Genomic DNA, 22,025 nt, shown 5'->3' with positions numbered 1-22,025 from the left:
GTAAGAGGAGTTCAGGTTTCTGTTGTTCTGGCACCTCAGGGGCTCTGCCAATGTGACATGGCACCCTCAAACCATTCCCAATATGGCACCTCTTCCTTTCTGTGTCTCAAAAGTAGTATTCCACCACATAAGAGGTATTCGTGTACTCAGGAGAAATTGCACAACAAATTGAAAGGTGCAATTTCTCCTGTTACCCTTATGAAAATGCAAAATTTGGGGCTAAAATAACATTTGATGAGGAAAATGTGATTTTATTATTTTCATGGCTCAACGTTATAAACTTCCGTAAAGCACCTGGGGATTCATGGTACCCACCACGCATCTAAATACATTCCTTGAAGGGTCTAGTTTCCAGAAAGGTGTCACTTGTTGGGCATTTTCACTGTTTAGGCACATCAGAGGCTCTCCAAATGCGACATGTGGTCCACTAATTGTTCCAGCAAATTTTGCATTCAAAAAGTCTAATGGCACTCCTTCCCTTCTGAGCTCTGCCGTGTGCCCAAACAGTGGTTTTCTCCTTCATATGGCGTATCAGCGTACTCAGGAGAAATTACACTACAAATTGTATGGCGCAATTTATCATATTATTCTTATGAAGATGCAATATTTTGTGCTGAAAACTTTTGTGGGGAAAATTTTATGTTTTTACAGCTCAATGTTAGAAACTTCTGTGAATCACCTGAGGGTTCAATGTGCTCTCCACACATCTAGATCAGTTCCCTGAGGGGTCTAGTTTCCAAAATGGTGTCACTTGTGGGAGTCCGCCAACTGTTTCAGGAAATTTTGCATTTAAAAAGTCAAATGGCGCTCCTTCCTTTCCGAGCTCTGCCGTGCGCCTAAACAGTGGTTTTCTCCCTCATATGGGGTATTGGCATGCTCAGGAGAAACAAATTTTAGGGTCTATTTCCTGTTACCCTTGTCAAAATAAAATTTGGATCTGAAGTAATTTTTGGTGAAAAAAAAAAAAAATTTCCCCCACATTCCAAAAATTCCTATGAAGCATCTGAAGAGTTAATAAACTTCTTGAATGTTGTTTTGAGCACCTTGAGGGGAGCAGTTTTTAGAATGGTGTCACTTTTGGGCATCTTCTATCATATAAAAATGTTTTTTGTAAATTTTGTTGTAAAAATTAGAAAGCGCTGGTCAATTTTAACCCTTATAACTTCCTAAAAAAAAAAAAATGCGTTCCAAAATTGTGCTGATGTAAAGTAGACATGGGAAATTTTACTTATTAACTATTTTGTGTGACATCTCTGTGATTTAATGGTTTGCAAACTCAAAGTGTGAAAATTGCAGAATTTTCACCAAATTTCCATTTTTTTCACAAATAAACGCAGGTCATATCAAAGAAAATGTTTCCACTATCACGAAGTACAATATGTCACAAACATTCTCAGAATCAACGGGATCCGTTGAAGCGTTCTAGAGTTATAATAGTACGCCGATGTCGGACTCCCTCCCTTTGATGTGGGCTTCGGCGCTGAGCCCACATCTTTTCCGGTCATGTCAGCTGCATTGAACAGCTGACGTGCGTCTAACAGCCGTGGGTGGAATCGCGATCCACGCACGGCTGTTAACTAGTTAAGTGCCACTGTCAAACTGACAGCGGCATTTAACGCGCACTTCCCACAAGAGAGCCGGAAATCCCACCCATCGGTGACCCCGTCATGTGATCGCGGGTAACTGAAAGGTCGGCATGACAACCAGGAGGTCTCCAGTAGATCTCTATGGTTTTCAATGCCGGACTGCTATGAGTGCCGCCCGGTGGTCGGCGCTCATAGTAAGTCAGCAATTATGCTGTATGTAGCAGAGGCGATCAGATTATGATAGCTTCTAGTGATGAGCTGTCCGGCGCTGAAGCTGCATGTGTCACCGCTGCTTCACTGTCACAACACATGCATGGAGAGCTTGTTTGTTGGACTCTCCACGCATGTGTTGTGACAGTGAAACAGCCGCGACACATGCAGCTGCGGCGCCGGACAGCTGATCAGTAGGAGTGATCCAGTTAGCCGGGTTCCCTCTGCAGCTTATTCGGCAAGCCCTACAGCTTGCCAAATAAGGAGGGAGCTGAACAAACTCACTCATCTCTAGTCTCTGTGACCCTGTATTTGACTGCATCAATCACATGACCAGACAATCACAGGTGGGAGGTTGTACATAAACAGCAAGGGAGCCACGGAAGTACCAGGGTGGGAGACTATAGTGGGGTAGATTTTGATCCAGGTCTACAAGTAGTAAGCACATCAGGGACAAAATTGTAGATCTGCAGAAGGCTGAGACGGGCTACAGGACAATAGGCAAGCAGCTTGGTGAGAAGACAACAACTGCTGGCACATTTATTAGAAAATGGAAGAAACACAAGATGACTGTCAATCTTCCCCAGTCTGGGACATCATGCAAGATCATGCCTCTTAGGGTACGGATGATACTGAGAAAGGTCAGGAATCGGCCCAGAACTACAGTACATGGGAGGACCTGGTCAATGACCTGAAGAGAGCTGGGACAAGTCTCAAACATTACCGTTAGTTATACACTACGCCGTCATGGATTAAAATCCTGCAGGGCATGCAAGGTTCCCCTGCTCATGTCAGCACATGTCCAGGCCTGTATAAAGATCACCAATGACCATCTCGTTGATCCAGAGGAGGCATGTAAGAAGGTCAGGTGGTCAGATGAGACAAAAATAGAACTTTTTGGTATCAACTCCACTCGCTGTGTTTGGAGGAATAATAAGGATGAGTACAACCGCAAGAACACCATCTCAACCATGAAGCATACTGGGGGAAACATCATACTTTGGAGGTGCTTTTCTGCAAAGGGTACAGGACGACTACACGGTATTGAATGGTGGATGGATGGGGTCATGCATCGCAAGATTCTGGCCAACAACCTCCTACCATCAGTAAGAGCATTGAAAAAGGGTCGTGATTGGGTTTTCCAGCATGACAATGACCTGAAACACACATCCAGGGCAACTAAGAAGTGGCTCCGTTAGAAGCATTAAAAGGTTATGGAGTGGTCTAGCCAGGCTCCAGACCTGAACCCAATAGAAAATCTATGTTGCCCAGTGACAGCCCCGAAAGATGAAAGATCTGGAGAAAATTTGTATGGAGGAGAGGGCAAAACTCCCTGCTGCAGTGTGTGCAAACCAGGTCAAGAACTATAGGAAATGTCTGACCTCTACCTGCAAACAAAGGTTTCTGTAGCAAATACTAAGCTCTGTTTTTCTACTGCATTAAATACTTATTTCATGCAATAAAATTTAACCCCTTCCCGACCCATGACGCCACATAGGCGTCATGAAAACCCGTGCCAATCCGACCCATGACGCCTATGTGGCGTCATGGAATGATCGCGTCCCTGCAGATCGGGTGAAGGGGTTAACTCCTATTTTACCCGATCTGCAGGGAGAGGGGGAGTGGTACTTCAGCCCAGGGGGGGTGGCTTCACCCCCCCGTGGCTACGATCGCTCTGATTGGCTGTTGAAAGTGAAACTGCCAATCAGAGCGATTTGTAATATTTCACCTAAAAAACTGGTGAAATATTACAATCCAGCCATGGCCGATGCTGCAATATCATCGGCCATGGCTGGAAACACTAATGTGACCCCCCCCCACCCCACCGATCGCCCCCCCAGTGCTCCGTTATAGGGTCCTGTCCCCTCCGTCCGCCTGCCGGCTCCCCCGTCCTGCTGTCCGCTCCCCCGTCCTCCTGCCCGCTCCCCCCCTGCTCCTATGTCACCCCCCCGTGCTCCGACGCCCCCCCCGTGCCCCGATCTCCCCCCCCTTATACTTACCGAGGCTCCCGGTCCCCGTCCGCCTCCATCATGGGCGCCGCCATCTTCCAAAATGGCGGGCGCATGCTCAGTGCGCCCGCCGGCCGGCAGATTCATTAGAGGTACATTTTGATCGCTGTGGTAGGTTCTATCACAGCGATCAAAATAAAAAAATAATAAATAAACCCCCCCCCTTTATCACCCCCATAGGTAGGGACAATAATAAAATAAAGAAAATATTTTTTTTTCTTTTTCCACTAGGGTTAGGGTTAGAACTAGGGTTAGAACTAGGGGTAGGGTTAGGGGTAGGGTTAGGGTTATGGGTAGGGTTAGGGGTAGGGTTATGGCATGTGCACACAGAGCGGATCGGCCGCGGATCCGCAGCGGATCGGCCGCGGATCCGCAGCGGATCGGCAGCGGATCGGCCGCGGATCCGCAGCGGATCGGCCGCGGATCCGCCGCGGATCGGCAGCGGATCCGCCGCGGATCCGCCGCGGATCGGCAGCGGATCCGCCGCGGATCCGCCGCGGATCGGCAGCGGATCCGCAGCGGATCGGCCGCGGATCCGCAGCGGATCCGCAGTGGATTGGCCGCGGATCCGCAGCGGATTGGCCGCGGATCCGCAGCGGATTGGCCGCTGCGAATTCGAAGCAGTTTTCCATCAGGTTTACAGTACCATGTACACCTAAGGAAAACCAAATCCGCTGTGCCCATGGTGCGGAAAATTCCGTGCAGAAACGCTGCGTTGTATTTTCCGCAGCATGTCAATTCTTTGTGCGGATTCCGCAGCGTTTTACACCTGTTCCTCAATAGGAATCCGCAGGTGAAATCTGCACAAAAAAACACTGGAAATCTGCTGTAAATCCGCAGGTAAAACGCAGTGCCTTTTACCTGCAGATTTTTCAAAAATCATGAGGAAAAATCTCACACGAATCCGCAACGTGGGCACATAGCCTTAGGGTTAGGGTTGGAATTAGAGTTAGGGTTGGAATTAGGGCTAGGGTTTGAAATAGGGTTAAGATTAGGCTTGTGGTTAGGGTTAAGGATAGGGTTAGGGGTGTGTTGGGGTTACAGTTGTGGTTAGGGTTGGGATTAGGGTTACGGTTGGGATTAGGGTTAGGATTAGGGTTGGAATTAGGGTTACGGGTGTGTTGCGGTTAGGGTTGTGGTTAGGGGTGTGTTGGGGTTAAGGTTGTGATTAGGGTTATGGCTACAGTTGGGATTAGGATTAGGGGTGTGTTGGGGTTAGTGTTGAAGTTAGAATTGAGGGGTTTCCACTGTTTAGGCACATCAGGGGTCTCCAAACGCAACATGGCGCCACCATTGATTCCAGCCAATCTTGCGTTCAAAAAGTCAAATGGTGCTCCCGCCCTTCCAAGCCCCGACGTGCGCCCAAACAGTGGTTTACCCCCACATTTGGGGTACCAGCGTACTCAGGACAAACTGGGCAACAACTGCTGGGGTCTAATTTCTCCTGTTACCCTTGCAAAAATAAAAAATTACTTGCTAAAACATAATTTTTGAGGAAAGAACAATTATTTTTTATTTTCACGGCTCTGCGTTATAAACTTCTGTGAAGCACTTGGGGGTTGAAAGTGCTCACCACACATCTAGATAAGTTCCTTCGGGGGTCTAGTTTCCAAAATGGGGTCACTTGTGGGGTGTTTCTACTGTTTAGGTACATCAGGGGCTCTGCAAATGCAATGTGACGCCCGCAGACCATTCCATCAAAGTCTGCATTTCAAAACGTCACTACTTCCCTTCCGAACCCCGACGTGTGCCAAAACAGTGGTTTACCCCCACATATGGGGTATCAGCGTACTCACAACAAACTGGGCAACAAATATTGGGGTCCAAATTCTCCTGTTACCCTTGTGAAAATAAAAAATTGCTTGCTAAAACATCTTTTTTGAGGAAAGAAAAATGATTTTTTATTTTCACGGCTCTGCGTTGTAAACTTCTGTGAAGCACTTGGGGGTTGAACGTGCTCACCACACATCTAGATAAGTTCCTTGGGGGGTCTAGTTTCCAAAATGGGGTCACTTGTGGGGGGTTTCTACTGTTTAGGCATATCAGGGGCTCTGCAAACGCAACCTGACGCCCGCAGAGCATTCCATCAAAGTCTGCATTTCGAAACGTCACTACTTCCCTTCCGAACCCCGACGTGTGCCAAAACAGTGGTTTACCCCCACATATGGGGTATCAGCGTACTCAGGAGAAACTGGACAACAACTTTTGGGGTCCAATTTCTCCTGTTACCCTCGGGAAAATAAAAAATTGTGGGCTAAAAAATCATTTTTGAGAAAAGAAAAATTATTTTTTATTTTCATGGCTCTGCGTTATAAACTTCTGTGAAGGACTTGGGGGTTCAAAGTGCTCACCACACATCTAGATTAGTTCCTTGGGAGGTCTAGTTTCCAAAATGGGGTCACTTGTGCGGGAGCTCCAATGTTTAGGCACACAGGGGCTCTCCAAACGCGACATGGTGTCCGCTAATGATTGGAGCTAATTTTCCATTCAAAAAGCCAAATGGCGTGCCTTCCCTTCCGAGCCCTGCCGTGCGCCCAAACAGTGGTTTACCCCCACATATGGGGTATCATCGTACTCAGAACAAACTGGACAAAAACATTTGGGGTCCAATTTCTCCTATTACCCTTGGGAAAATAAAAAATTCTGGGCTAAAAATCATTTTTGAGGAAAGAAAAATTATTTTTTTATTTTCACGGCTCTGCGTTATAAACTTCTGTGAAGCACCTGGGGGTTATAAGTGCTCACTATGCATCTAGATAAGTTTCTTGGGGGGTCTAGTTTCCAAAATGGGGTCACTTGAAGGGGAGCTCCAATGTTTAGGCACACAGGGGCTCTCCAAACGCGACATGGTGTCCGCTAACGATTGGAGCTAATTTTCCATTCAAAAAGTCAAATGGCACGCCTCCCCTTCCGAGCCTTGCCGTGCACCCAAACAGTGGTTTACCCCCACATATGAGGTATCGGCATACTCAGGAGAAATTGCCCAACAAATTTTAGGATCCATTTTATCCTGTTGCCCATGTGAAAATGAAAGAATTGAGGCTAAAAGAAATTTTGTGTGAAAAAAAAGTACTTTTTCATTTTTGCGGATCAATTTGTGAAGCACCTGGGGGTTTAAAGTGCTCACTATGCCTCTGGATGAGTTCCTTGGGGGGTCTAGTTTCCAAAATGGGGTCACTTGTGGAGGAGCTCCAATGTTTAGGCACACAGGAGCTTTCCAAACGCGACATGGTGTCCGCTAACGATGGAGATAATTTTCCATTCAAAAAGTCAAATGGCGCTCCTTCCCTTCCGAGCCTTACCATGTGCCCAAACAGTGGTTTACCCCCACATGTGAGGTATTGGTGTACTCAGGAGAAATTGCCCAACAAAATTTAGGATCCATTTTATCCTGTTGCCCATGTGAAAATGAAAAAATTGAGGCTAAAATAATTTTTTTGTGAAAAAAAAGTACTTTTTCATTTTTACGGATCAATTTGTGAAGCATCTGGGGGTTTAAAGTGCTCACTATGCTTCTAGATAAGTTCCTTGGGGGGTCTAGTTTCCAAAATGTGGTCACTTGTGGGGGAGCTCCAATGTTTAGGCACACGGGGGCTCTCCAAACGCGACATGGTGTCCGCTAAAGATTGGAGCCAATTTTTCATTAAAAAAGTCAAATGGCGCTCCTTCCCTTCCGAGCCCTGCCGTGCGCCCAAACAGTGGTTTACCCCCACATATGAGGTATCAGCGTACTCAGGACAAATTGGACAACAACGTCCCTGGTCCAGTTTCTCCTTTTACCCTTGGGAAAATAAAAAAATTGTTGCTAAAAGATCATTTTTGTGACTAAAAAGTTAAATGTTCATTTTTTACTTCCATGTTGCTTCTGCTGCTGTGAAACACCTGAAGGGTTAATAAACTTCTTGAATGTGGTTTTGAGCACCTTGAGGGGTGCAGTTTTTAGAATGGTGTCACTTTTGGGTATTTTCAGCCATATAGAACCCTCAAAATGACTTCAAATGTGAGGTGGTCCCTAAAAAAATGGTTTTGTAAATTTTGTTGTAAAAATGAGAAATCACTGGTCAAATTTTAACCCTTATAACTTCCTAGCAAAAAAAAAAATTGTTTCCAAAATTGTGCTGATGTAAAGTAGACATGTGGGAAACGTTATTTATTAACTATTTTGTGTCACATAACTCTCTGGTTTAACAGAATAAAAATTCAAAATGTGAAAATTGCGAAATTTTCAAATTTTTTGCCACATTTCCGTTTTTTTCACAAATAAACTCAAAAATTATCGACCTAAATTTACCACTAACATGAAGCCCAATATGTCACGAAAAAACAATCTCAGAATCGCTAGGATCCGTTGAAGCGTTCCTGAGTTATTACCTCATAAAGGGACACTGGTCAGAATTGCAAAAAACGGCGTCATTAAGGCCAAAATAGGCTGGGTCATGAAGGGGTTAAATTATGTGAACATCATACAATGTGATTTTCTAGATTTTTTTTTTTTTTTTAAAGATTCTGTCCCTCACTGTTGAAGTGTACCTACGATAATAATTACAGACCTCTCCATTCTTTGTAGGTGGAAAAACCTGCAAAATCATCAGTTTATTAAATACTTATTTTCCCCGCTGTATATACTAAAATACCACAGAATTTCATTATGTGGTATAAATCCCGGCATCATATGAAGCTCAGTCTGTGGAATCCTGGGCTGTGGAGTCAAGAGTCCATTTTGGAGAAGTCGAAATAAAATGGACTGACGGCTGCCCTTTATGTACATAGTCAGGGTAATTGAGTTGTCGGAAATTTGGCTTACAGACTCCGCAGCCCTGGTGGCATCTACCTTCTGAGGAGAGCGCTCAACTCATGAGATCCCTTCCACACATTCTTTCATTTTGCAAGATTGGTTTAAAGGAGTTAATCAATTTCAAATATATAGTTAGTCCCTGGCTACATTTTTGTTTTCTTAAAATAAAGTTATTGAACAAGCATTGCAAAATACAAGAGTTCACTCATTTCCAGTTCATAAAATTGTTTGCAAGCCATATACAGTATAAAGAAAAACATTTACGACATACGGTACATTGGTCAAATAGTTTTATACCTTGATAGAGCTGTTCTGGTACATGTCCATACTCATCTCTTCCTCGTCATCTTCTCCATCTTCCTCACCCAGGGGCTCTTTTACCAAGCCAGGAAAAGTGTCGCTGTCGTAGAACTGAAGGAAAATAGGTGCTCTGCTCGAGTTCAACTGAATCTCCACACGCAGGATGCCATCTCTGGGCCATTTATCTCGCACATGCTCTAAGCAGTTGATAGGAGACCGCGAAAATGCAATATGGATATATGCGAGAATAAAAAGAACCAAAAGGGCCTAAAGAAAGAAAGCAAAGCATTGTTTAGAGGTGTACCGATTTTCAGTACATACATATCACCTGAACACTACTGGCCAACCTTTCGCCTACAGCTGCAACACAAACCCAACATCACAGGTTTACACAATGTAACGAAAATACAGTACAGATTATAGCACACAAACAATTGGAGAGCTCCAGGATTACACAGAGCGAGAAGTCGATCCTTTTAAGCCTTCATCTGTCACATAATCCAAAAAAAAACAAAAACATAATTCGTCGACGATTCTGTAAAGCTGGCCACAGACCCCATACATAGTAGATGGCCATCAGCCAAACGACAGTAGGAGAATGCGACTAAGCTAAAGCTGGCCATACAACTTAGGCAACCATTATCTGAATACGGTAAGCTCGGCTCATAGTAATTCCTCCCCGTACATATGTTCAGATTGGAGCAAGCAGCTGACTGACACCCTTATAGTCCATACATCTCATCTCATTTCCCTTATCTTCTACCTTCAGATCCTCCTGGATTGTGACGCACCCTGTTCTCAACTCAGCTGCCATACAATGGCAGTATGTCATTTCGAAATCCAGAGGGGTGCATATAAAAAAATGGATTGCTGCTTCTTAAAGGGGATATCCAGAATTTTCAAATGAGATATCGTTACGGTATTTGATAGGTGGGGGTCGGAGCTTCAACCTCAATGTTTATCTGCTGTTTTATCAATGACTGTTCCCGGTATTATAGGTCAATCCTACTTACATGAATTGGATGAAGATGTAATGAATTGTATTACCACATAGGGCTGCTACTAAAACCACAGAATTGTGTCTGTCAATAATAAAAGGCGTGGAATGTCCACTAGAGCCAGTGACCCCTTCAAACCAGAGATTATGGAAGGCGTGTAAAGTGGGACCCCAACCCGTCTACCTTTAAAAGCCTATCTTAAGTTGAGGCCTTTAAAGCGTCTCAAATAAACCCTTAAGGTTTACTCTTGAAGGACACAACACACTTTATCATGTGATAAAGGCACAAAAATTTAAAAAGTCCCAAGTCAGCAATTGTTTCTTTTTTATTTACAGCATTCATTATATGGTAAAAATTACCTGGCAAATTGATTATCCAGGCTAGGCCGGGGTCACACTTACGAGCTCAATGCGAGAAACTTGCGCGAGTCTCTCGCATCAAGTCACAGCACTACCGCCGGCTGCGTTCCCAGCCAGGCCAATGAACTGCGGTGACCTCAGCACCATGGGAAAAAGTCAGTGATGAGGTCACTGCAGTTCAAGCTCAGTGTCTTCACAGCAGATTACTGTGAAAAATTCTCACGCTGATTTGCTGAGAAGACCATTTCTCCCCCAGACATGGATTACGGCGTGGGACAGAACATCGGATAGGTGAGGGATTTTTTAATTTTGGCTTATTACAGGAGACAAGGGTTTCTGTGGATTAGGCTTTAGGTTAGTATAACTTATTTTTAAATAATAATGGAAAACGGTTTTGTTTTATTTCTAATAAAATACTTTATGCTGGCTGTCTTTATTTACCACGTAACTATAGGGTTAGTAATGGATAGGTGTCTTATAAACGCCTCTCCATTACTAATCCGTGGGCTTGATGTCACCTAACTATACAAAGGTGACATAAATCCAACAGATATAAGCCCCACTTGCCACCACTACAGAGCAAGTAGGAAGAGCTGGGCAAAGCGACAGAATTGGCACATCTAATAGATGTGCCTTTTCTGGGCGGCTGTGGGCTGCTATTTTTAGGCTGGGGGAGGTCTGTATCAATAGGCCATTACCAGCCTGACAATACCAGCTCCCAGCTATCTGCTTTAGCAAATAATTATATAGATCAGAGCAACAATAACTCAATATCAACTCTAACAGTAAAACTCCCATCAGCATATATATAATTTAGAAAATGGAGTCAAAAAAACCTGTCTTTTATGTAAAAAGTTGTAACATTTATTTAATATCAAAATCTATCAAATTCACCATATAGAATATTGTAAAAACACACAGTCATTAAATAGTCACTACACAAGCAAAGGATACAGGTAACATATCCACAATTCCACACTAATGTTACATAGTCCGACCCGAGGTCTCAGGTTCAATAACGTATATTATAGTAGCAAGCACTCAATGTCCCGCCAGAGCGCCTAGTAATAATATATGTATATAGGACTGAACCTCACCCATAATGGTCGTAGTGTGGAAGTGGAACGCCAGCCCCTACACGCGTTTTGCGTAGGCTTCTTCTTTAGCAAGACTGGTTATCAAAAATGGGGGGCCCCACGAATTTTTTTTTTTTTTTAATTATTTATTTACAGCACAGGAGCTGGCTGATGAATACTTCCATCAGCCGCTCCTGCTGTCACTATTATTAGTGGCAGCAGGTGCAGGCTGATTGAAGTAATAGTCCCAGCAGCCACAGCTTGCTGTCATTTTTATCAGTTGAATATAACTCTCGTCATTCTCCCGTGCTCGCAGACAGAGCAGGGGAGAATGATAAGAGCCATCTTCAGCACCAGCACTTGCTGTAGCGCTTCTTCCCTAGCACCTGTCTGGGTGTTACTGATGCGGCATATGGTTGCCACACTTTTGCCACAAGTATTACACACACGGACACTTATCTCTGGTACCGTAAATATCAGGACGTGTGAAACCAACCTAAAAAGGGGAAAACTTGACCCCATACCAGCCCTGAGGAGCTATAAACAGAGTACTGTAGAGATGGGAAGGATCGCTAATAGGTGCATGCACTTTAGTAATACAGGCAAGTTACTACTCATCTGTACTATAAAAGGCAATATTACAAGAAAAAAATGCATGCAGTTGCTAACAGATGCAACTACCAGCCTGTTGTACCCAGCGCCGGTCAACGACCATTCCTGACAGATTCAGCTACTCCCTGTCAAAAGAGCAAGTTTCTTTTTGCTGACAGGGCAGACTTCTGGCATCATGATTGACAGCTGGCTTCCGCTGCCCAATTATGGGGAAGCCGGCTGTCAATCATCACCATGATGGCAGTATTCCGCCCTGTCAACAGAAAGACAAGCTGTTGCTCTGTTGACAGGGAGTAGCTGAATCTCCGTCAGTAACGGTCGATGGCCTTTTTTTTTTTTCTTTTAAAGTCCCAGATATCCCCCTTAGGGTATGTGTCCACGGTCAGGTTTGCTTCAGGCTTTGGTCAGGATTTTATGCAGGTAATGCACCTGAGGTCACTGGCAGGTCACCTGCGGTGTTCCTGCGTGTTTTGCTCATTGTAGCAACATGCTGCGTTCTTAAAAAACGCAACGCATGTGCATTTTTGCAGGAAAAACGCATGTGTTTTTTAATGCACAGTGGAGACAGGATTTCATTAAATCCCCTCCACTATGCTGTAACATCTGGACGCTGCGTTTTTGACGCTGCGGCAAAAACGCAGCGTTTCCTGAAAGTGGACACATACTCTTAGGCTGCTTTCACACATCAGGTATTTGCCGTCAGGCACAATCCGGCGAATTTAGAAAAAAACGGATCAGGCAAAAATTGCCGCCGGATCCGTTTTTTTCTCATAGACTTGTATTAGCGACGGATGGCCTCACGTTTCATCGCTTTTCGTCGGATCCATCACTGTCCGTTTTTTTCGTCAGGCACAAAAAAAATGTCATAGTAATATTTTTTGCGTCCGTCGTTTACTATAAAGGAACCCTACGGCACCGTTTCTGTCAAATTATGGAATCCGGCGACGGATTCCGCTTTTCTTTTTTAATCTAAGGCTACTTTCACACATAGCGCATTTTTGAGCGCTATTTTGCGGGCGCTTTTCAAAAATGCGCAATGTCATTTTCGTCTGCCGGCAAAGTGAATGAGAAATTCACTTTGCCGTTCAGACACACCGCAAAAAAACGCGGCGCTTTTGTCTGCAAACACGCCGGTGTAAAAAGAATTGACATGTCAATTCTTTACGCAGCGGCGTGTCTGCGTATCCCCATAGGGCCCCATCTTACCGTCCACACACAGCGCCTTTGTCCTGGGTGTCGGCGTCTTTGTACGGAGGGGTTGACACCCAGGACCGGACGTGACGTCGGACAGGAAGAGGGAAGCCCCCGCCCCCCAGTGAAGCAGCATGGAGTCATTCAACAGAATGACCATAAACGTGGGGCTGCTGATCGAGACGGTGTGTGTGTGTGTGTGTGTGTGTGTGTGTGTGTGTGTGTGTGTGTGTGTGTGTGTGTGTGTGTGTGTCCCCATGCGACGCTAGTGCCACCATTGTGCTAAGTCGCCGTGTATGGGACTACTACTCCCATCCGGTATTAGGATGGGAGAGTTGTCCCTGTGTCCGGCGACTTAGCACAATTGTAAAGTTACACAAAACACCTACACACAATACACATACATGACACACAGTACATACAACACATAACATAGAGTATATACTCACCAACAGCACACTTGTAGGCGAAGCCCTCGATCCTCCAGGAAAAAATCCAAAAATAATAAACCAAATTCATACTCCCTGTCCGCAGAATCCATAAAACGAGTGTCCCACGCCGATCCCCTGCTCTCCGGCGATACACTGCCAGGAGCGAAGCTCCTAGCAGTGTATCGCGTACTGTTCCGGAGTTCAATGGCTCCGGCGTCTTGGTTAACAGCAGTACAGCTGCGTTGAACTTTCCCACGCAGCACTGCCGTTAAGCGAGAGTGCCGGGGTCAATGACCGCCGGTAAACTCGCTCGCGCATGCGCAGTGACACACCGACAGGAACTATGGCTCCTGTCAGTGTGTTGCTGCAGCCGTGGAGAGCAGACATATCTCTGGATGTGTCTGTTCTCCATGGAAAATCTTGATACGTGGCACTTAAATACGTGGCAATTAAATACGTGACACGTGGCACTTATACGTGATAAGTGTCACTTAAATACGTGGCACTGAAATACGTCATACGTGGCACGTGTCACTTAAATACGTGGCACTTTGATACGTGGCACTGAAATACGTGGCACGTGTCACTTAAATACGTGGCATGTGGCACTGAAATATGTGGCACGTGGCACTTTGATACGTGGCACTGAAATACGTGGCACGTGTCACTTAAATACGTGGCACTGAAATATGTGGCACGTGGCACTTTGATACGTGGCACGTGGCCCTGAAATACGTGGCACGTGGCCCTGAAATACGTGGCACGTGGCCCTGAAATACGTGGCACGTGGCACTGAAATACGTGGCACGTGGCACTGAAATACGTGGCACGTGTCACTTAAATACGTGGCACTGAAATATGTGGCACTGAAATACGTGGCACGTGGCCCTGAAATACGTGGCACGTGGCACTGAAATAAGTGGCACGTGGCACTTAAATACTTGGCACGTGGCACCGAAATACGTGATACGTGGCACTTAGATACGCAACTTGCTGCGTTCTCTGCGCCCTGCGTTGAATCCCTATTTATTTCCAATTTAGTTTTAAACCTAGCAAAATATTTATTAAAAAAAACGCTCTTCACCGGATTTTGTCCCCTGTGCGTGTGTGTCCCCTGTGCGTGTGTGTCCCGTATGCGTGTGAAGGTAATAACAAGCAGTTGGGGTTGTCATTCCTCAGCAGCCTGTGTTACTTTTTCTGCCTCTATCAAGTTTGTCAAATTTTGTGTGTATAACTAGTAGTTAATGTTTTACCTTTTTTAGGTTCAAAACTTCCCATGTCTTTGGGATAAGGGGTGCCGGGAGTTTTCCAACAAATATACAAAAACTGCTTCCTGGCACAAGGTCTGTGTCACCCTCTATCCCCTGTATGAGTCATACACAAAGGAGCGGCAAAAAGAAATTGGTAAATATTTTCCATTTTGGAGGAGTATTTTTGAATTTCTTGTCTGTATGTAGTTGAATAGTATATTAATAGGTTCAATTTTTCACTTTTTAGTTTCAGCCTTGAGAACCCGCTGGAGGTCGGTGAGGGACAGATTTACACGGTCACGGTCAGAAGCACCAAGTGGCTCTGCGGCACCTGCTTCTCAAGGGCGTTTTGAACAGGAACTCCAATTTTTAAACGGCAGTCTACATTACCGACCGTAAGTATCAGTAACGTCTTTAATTTTGAATAGAAAATAAAATGTATTAAAACTATTGTTTTGATGTTTCTCTTTACAGAACCATAGGCAATGTCCAGCCGATGACCGAAATCCCGGCCACAGCAACAACTCCAGTGTATGAACATGCTTCACAGCCTGCTACCAGCTCTCTTCCAAATGAGCCAAGGCCTGACCCTTCTACCCAAAATGATGATCTGCCCCTCTCCGAGACTAGTTCATTGGCATCGCCGCCGCCACCACCGCCACCAACACCACCTCCACCTCCAGCCTCAACACCGAGGAAGAGGAAAAGAGGCTCTTCAAAGGAGGATGAGGAGACGGCTGCCTTGGCAAGGGCAATTTCTCTAATTGATCGCCAACCTGAAGAGGATCAATTCTCAGCATATGGAACCACTCTAGCTTCCAGAATGCGTACTCTGTCCCCCGAGGTCCAGGACTCCTGCATGACGTATATTTCAATGGCGGTGACATGTTTTAAGAAGTATCCGCATATAAATCCAACCTTTGAAGAAATGGTTTGTTCACTAAACCACATCTGGCATCCACCGACGCCGACTCCTCTTGCACCTGCAGCAGCATTCAATAGACCTCTGCCATCTGCTCCAAGTGCTGCTGCAGGTGCACCAACATCCAGAGTAGTAGCCCAGTCTGAAGAACACCATCCAGACTGGAGCTACTACTCATATTCACAAAGCCTATATGAGGACCAGTAGGCATAATGTTGCTTTTCATGTTTAAAACGCCATGATGTCCAAGTCCACTCCTCAGTTTCCGCCAAGAGGGCATGTTTCCAGCTCTGATTAGTGTTGCGCAAGTGCCGAATGACTCACCGTCAGTGTTGACGAGGAAAGGGCCTTGCGCAATACTAATGAAAGCTGGAAGCATGCCCTCCTGGCGGCAATTAATGAGTGGACTTGGACATCCACAGGTTTATAATCCCATTTTGGGGATGTTTACAGTGTTTACGTGTTGAATTTTGTTAATAACAAAAAAAAACAACAAATCATTCTATTCTCAATTTTATTAGAAAAGTTTTTCAATTTTGACAGTTACTACAAATAAATATTTGAACTTTTAACTATGATGTAGTCTGCTTCTTTGATTTGTCGACCATGGCAAAAAATACACATTACATAACACCCACTTGCCATGAATAGAGGACACCCCCTAGAAATCAGATATACTACGAGGGGAACTGCTGAATAGAAGGCACTCTATATCTATGGTAGAAGAACTCACAGGACTGTCAGGAATAACGTACAGCAAACAATGTGGAGTACCGGAAAACTCCAGTGTTAACTCCAGTGTGTATTGGATTCTGAGTCATAAAGACAGGAAATGACCTCAATGACTTTTTTTTTTTCCCCCTTTTTTTTTTTTTCAAACAAACTTTAATTTCAGTACACAATTCTGAAAAAAAACGCAGCTGCAAAAAACGCAGCTGCAAAAAACGCAGTGTGTGAAAGCAGCTGCGTTTTTTGCCTGCGTAAAAAAACGCAGGTAAAGCAGCAGCAAAATACGCGCGCGTAAAAATACGCAGCAAATATGCTGTGTGTGAAAGTAGCCTAAGCATGCATTTACCATTCTGGGTCTCTGTCTCGATGCTATTCAGCTCTGGACAGGATAGAAGCTAGTCGGATCAGGCGAAAAAAAGAATCCGTCGCATCAGTTCCGTTTTTTTCAAAATTCGCCAGATTGAGCCAGACGGTAAAAACCTGATGTGTGAAAGCAGCCTTAGGCCTCTTTCACACTTCTGTCTTTTTGTTTCCATCAAAATTCGTTGTTTTGTGAAAAAAAAACGATCCAGCAAATGTTTCTGCTGGATCCGTTTTTTTCTCATAGACTTGTATTAGCGACGGATTGTGACAGATGGCTATCCGTTTCATCCGTCGTGCACTGGATCCGTCGTAAAATTGCTGTCCGTCGGGAGGAGTCAACGCACATAGAAACGTTTTTTGTGTATGTCGGAAAATCACCCAGCAACGGATCCTGCGCTGCCCGTCATTGGCTATAATGGAAGCCTATGGACACAGGATCCGTCGCTGACTGTCAAAAGCAGGAATCCAGCGACGGATGCAGTCTTTTAAAACTGAGCATGCGCGGAAGAATTTCCAGTCAGGGAAATTCTCTCTCGCACTCTCTCTTTTTACTATTGATGCTGCCTATGCAGCATCAATAGTAAAAAGATATGTTAAAAATAATTTTAAAAAAATCGTGATATTCTTACCCTCCGGCGTCCCCCGCGGCGTTCCCAGTGATGCCTTGCGACAATAACCCGATGACGTAGCGGTCTAGCGAGACCGCTACGTCATCACAGGTCATTGCAAGGCATCACTGGGAACTGGAGCATCGGGAAGGATGTGGGGGGACGCCGGCAGGTAAGAATATCACGATTTTTAATTTTTTTTTTTTATTATTGTTAACATGGGTTGTGTTGTGTATGCGTTTTCGCAGCGACAAAACGCAGCAAAGACGCATACACAACGTGTGCACAGTCTTTTAATTCTGGCAACAACTGCCTCAACGGATCTGTCAAAAAAAAAAAATGGATCCAGTGCATCAGTTTTTTACAATCTGCACAGGATCCGTCTTTTTCAACATTGTGACTGATTGTAAAAAACGGAAGTGTGAAAACGGCCTTAAAGTGAACCTGTCAGCAGAGTTTTGCTAAGTAAACTACAAACAGTGTCATGTTGGCATTGTTACACTGATTAAAATGATACCTTTGGGGAAGAAATCAGCCTTGTGTTATCAGTGTTAGAAGGTTTGAGTTAAACTGAAAATGACCCCAATAACAGCTGATTGCTGGGGGTGAAGGTTGTCGGGCCCCGACCGATCAGACATTGATGACAGATCCTAAGTATATAGACCATCAATGATAAAGTAGTGGAAAACTTCTTTGAAATTATTCTCCTGGATCTCTCTGCAGCATTCGATACTGTGGATCATCAGCTCCTCCTCACTATGCTACACTCCTTCGGCCTCAAGGACACCGTTCTCTCCTGGTTCTCCTCCTATCTCTTTGACCGCTCCTTCACTATCTTTTGCTGGTTCCTCCTCCTCTCACCTTCCCCTTACTGTTAGGGGTTCCTCAAGGATCAGTCCTAGGCCCCCTCCTCTTCTCTTTGTTTACTGCCCCTATTGGACAACAATCAGTAGATTTGGGTTCCAGTACCATCTCTATACTGATGACACCCAATTATACACTTCTACTACTGACATCACACCAGCATTATTACAAAAGACTAGTGATTGTCTTACCGCTGTCTCCAACATCATGTCCTCCCTCTATCTGAAATTGAACCTGTCAAAAACTGAACTCCTCGTGTTCTCTCCCTCTACTAACCTACCTTTGCCTGACATTGCCATCTCCGTGTGCGGTTCCACCATTACTCCCAAGCAACATGCCCGCTGCCTTGGGGTCATACTTGATTCCGAGCCTTCCTTCACCCCCCATATCCAATCACTGGCTCGTTCTTCTTATCTGCATCTCAAAAACATTTCTAGAATTCGCCCTTTTCTTAGTTTTTGCAGAGTCGAAACTCTTACTGTTTCACTCATTCATTCTCGTCTGGACTATTGTAACTCTCTACTAATCGGCCTCCCTCTTACCAAACTCTCCCCGCTCCAATCTGTCCTGAATGCTGCTGCCAGGATTATATTCCTCACCAACCGTTACACCAATGCCTCTACCTTGTGCCAGTCATTACACTGGTTACCCATCCACTCCAGAATCCAGTACAAAACTATTACCCTCATCCACAAAGCACTCCATGGCTCAGCACCACCCTACATCTCCTCTCTGGTCTCAGTCTACCACCCTACCTGTGCTCTCCGTTCTGCTAAGGACCTGAGGTTAGCATCGTCAATAATCAGAACCTCCCACTCCCTTCTCCAAGACTTTTCACGTGCTGTGCCAATTCTTTGGAATGCACTACCCAGGTTAATACGATTAATCCCCACAGTTTTAAGTGTGCACTTAAAACGCATTTGTTCAGACTGGCCAACCGCCTCAACGCATTAACCCAACTTTCCCTGTGTGGCCCATTAAAAAGAAAAAAAAAAACTTAAACCATAATCAGGTTCCTCGCATCATGTTCTCACACATTTCATGCAGTTAATAGCCCTCTGTGTCTGTACTGCTACATACTTAGGCTGATAACTGGTTCATGCAGCTTTATATGAACACCTGAGCCTTACACTATGGCTGGTCCAAATAACGAATGCAATTGTTACCATCCACCTCTCGTGTCTCCCCTTTTCCTCATAGTTTGTAAGCTTGTGAGCAGGGCCCTCATTCCTCCTGGTATCTGTTTTGAACTGTGATTTCTGTTATGCTGTAATGTCTATTGTCTGTACAAGTCCCCTCTATAATGTAAAGCACTGCGGAATATGTTGGCGCTATATAAATAAAATTATTATTATCATCCCCTGAAGTCTATTGGTCAGTGAAAAACACTGAAACCACAAATCCCTCTGCTTTCTACTTTTAACACTGTAATGCACAGGAGAAAATCTGCAATTTCTTCATTTTTGCTTGCACAAAAGAAGAATCACTGATGGCAATAACTGCCACTGCCAAAGTATTGATGAAAATCGAGTAAGAAAAAAAACAATGACACTTGAATGGCTTTTTGAATATCAAAAAAGTCCCTGGTTTCTAAATGAGGCCTAACCTACCATTTGCTGTATTATCTCCAGCCCGTAGGATAGGTGACGGCTTGCTGATCTGTGGGGGTCCAACCTCTGAAGCCTGCATCAATCAGCAGAATAAGGGATATTTAGTGCCCATCACAAAACGGCATTGACTGGATACCGCACCATTCTAAAAGTTCCTTGTGATGCCGATTGTGGTGGGTCCCAGCAGTCGGACCTCCAGTGATCAGCAAGTTATCATCTATCTTGTGGACTGGTGGTATTGTTTTCACCAGACATCCCCTTTATGGCTGAATTCAGAACACAGTGCAATGACGGTACTGCCATATTGCTTACAGCACACGGTCTGCCTGGAAGTAAAAACAAACACCACTGGAGACCCCTTTACATTTGAGATAGACCTTATTCATAATGAAACCAGACAAAACACCTGATATCCTTCAGATAATGCCGTTCTCGCATTCACGGTCCAAGTACGCCAGGACCCGCGTCTATGAGGCAGCTCAAGGAGGTCAGACCCAGGGCGGTCCGGACATGGCGGTACGTGCTCAGAAAGGCCCTGTCGGACATGTAAAGCTGGCCTAGGCCACCAAGCAGTATGGAATAAAAGGGATGTTATTGGTACGTACCTTAAGAAGGACAAAGAATTCAAAGATTCTGCGGAATGATGGCGGGAAGAGCCGGGCATAGGTGACTGCCATCTTAAAGAAGAGCGCGTGGAAGAGGCGATCCCGCACGTTGATCAGGGGGTTCTGGTTAAGATTGGGGGTACGAACCCGGTTTCCGTTAGTGTTATTAATAGGAATATTCCCCTGATTCTCAGACATCTTGATGAATCCTTAGAACATAAAGACAAAGAAGGAATCAGCACAGTGATACATTGCAGTAGCCGAGCACAGTAAGGACAGGAGACAGGGGAAGCTACAGCCTCGTCCCTTCACACGGTCATGCGCAGTAACAGCCTCCATCTCGGGACCCTGCGCTAAGAGCACATTATTAGCTGCAGCCAGCCTGACACCAGAGGCGGCGCTCGCCATACAGTCCCCTGCCACGGTCATGTGTATGCGCCAGAGCCTACCTATGCCTTGTTCGGGGGGTCCCCGCTCTGGCCCCTGTCTCTGTGAGGAGGGGACCCCTTAAAGCTGACAGGGACGCGCAATCGCTGATTATCGCCAACTTCCGGTCTGTCTTCCGTCTTCCGTTTCCTGTGGCCTCATCCATTGCAGTGACCGTGAAAGTGAATGTGTGAGGCAGTATGGGATAGTGGGCGGTGCTATGCTGATATCCAGGAGTACACCATGATGCATTGCGTGATTAAGTACTCTCCTAAACTCATAAACAATTAGATGCAAGTGACTGTATGTGGGGACAGCGTAATTCTAGGCTGGAGGGTGCAACAGGCAGGAGGGAGTGATACATGAAAGTCGCCATAATCTAACGTTAGGAGACATAGAGGACTATATATACAGCATGAGCCACCACTGACGTCGTGCTCGCTTCGGCAGCACATATACTAAAATTGGAACGATACAGAGAAGATTAGCATGGCCCCTGCGCAAGGATGACACGCAAATTCGTGAAGCGTTCCATATTTTATGTCCTTCCTCAGTGATTTTATTATGTTCCCATATTATATGTCTCCCACAGTGATATCATTATGTTTCCATATTATATGTCCCCCACAGTGATATCATTATGTTCCCATATTATATGTCCCCCACAGTGATATCATTATGTTTCCATATCATATGTCCCCCACAGTGATATCATTATGTTTCCATATTTTATGTCCTTAGTGATTTTATTATGTTCCCATATTATATGTCCCCCACAGTGATATCATTATGTTTCCATATTATATGTCCCCCACAGTGATATCATTATGTTTCCATATTATATGTCCCCCACAGTGATATCATGTTCTCATATTATATGTCCCCCACAGTGATATCATTATGTTTCCATATTTTATGTCCCCCACAGTGATATCATTATGTTCCCATATTATATGTCCCCCACAGTGATATCATTATGTTTCCATATTATATGTCCCCCCCACAGTGATATCATTATGTTTCCATATTATATGTCCCCCACAGTGATATCATTATGTTCCCATATTATATGTCCCCCACA

The 22,025-nt window shown here is 44.8% G+C and overlaps 1 protein-coding gene and 1 non-coding gene across 3 annotated transcripts in view; one reads left to right on the top strand and one right to left on the bottom strand.

The window, feature by feature from the left end:
- The window catches only part of TMEM259 (transmembrane protein 259), an 85,429-nt gene extending 64,285 nt beyond the window's left edge, over positions 1–21,144 (bottom strand). Inside the window, exons 1-3 of one of the 2 annotated variants that reach the window (XM_077271477.1) lie at positions 20,968–21,144; positions 20,519–20,727; positions 8,898–9,167 (exon numbers count right to left, since the gene is read on the bottom strand). In XM_077271477.1, the coding sequence (XP_077127592.1) occupies positions 8,898–9,167; positions 20,519–20,716 (468 nt within the window). In that variant the 5' untranslated portion in view covers positions 20,717–20,727; positions 20,968–21,144. The remainder of the gene's footprint in view (positions 1–8,897; positions 9,168–20,518; positions 20,728–20,967) is intronic. The other variant, XM_077271487.1, reaches the window with a different exon arrangement.
- Positions 21,145–21,378: 234 nt separating this feature from the next.
- On the top strand, positions 21,379–21,485 carry LOC143797437 (U6 spliceosomal RNA). The gene has a single exon (XR_013220468.1). It is a non-coding gene; the product is annotated as a U6 spliceosomal RNA (small nuclear RNA).
- The last annotated feature ends 540 nt before the right edge of the window (positions 21,486–22,025 follow it).

This window comes from Ranitomeya variabilis, chromosome 1 (assembly GCF_051348905.1).
Source record: "Ranitomeya variabilis isolate aRanVar5 chromosome 1, aRanVar5.hap1, whole genome shotgun sequence".
NCBI classification, from domain to species: domain Eukaryota; kingdom Metazoa; phylum Chordata; class Amphibia; order Anura; family Dendrobatidae; genus Ranitomeya; species Ranitomeya variabilis.
The sequence above is the reverse complement of the archived record's forward strand: the minus strand, read 5'-3'. Positions and strand labels throughout refer to the sequence as shown.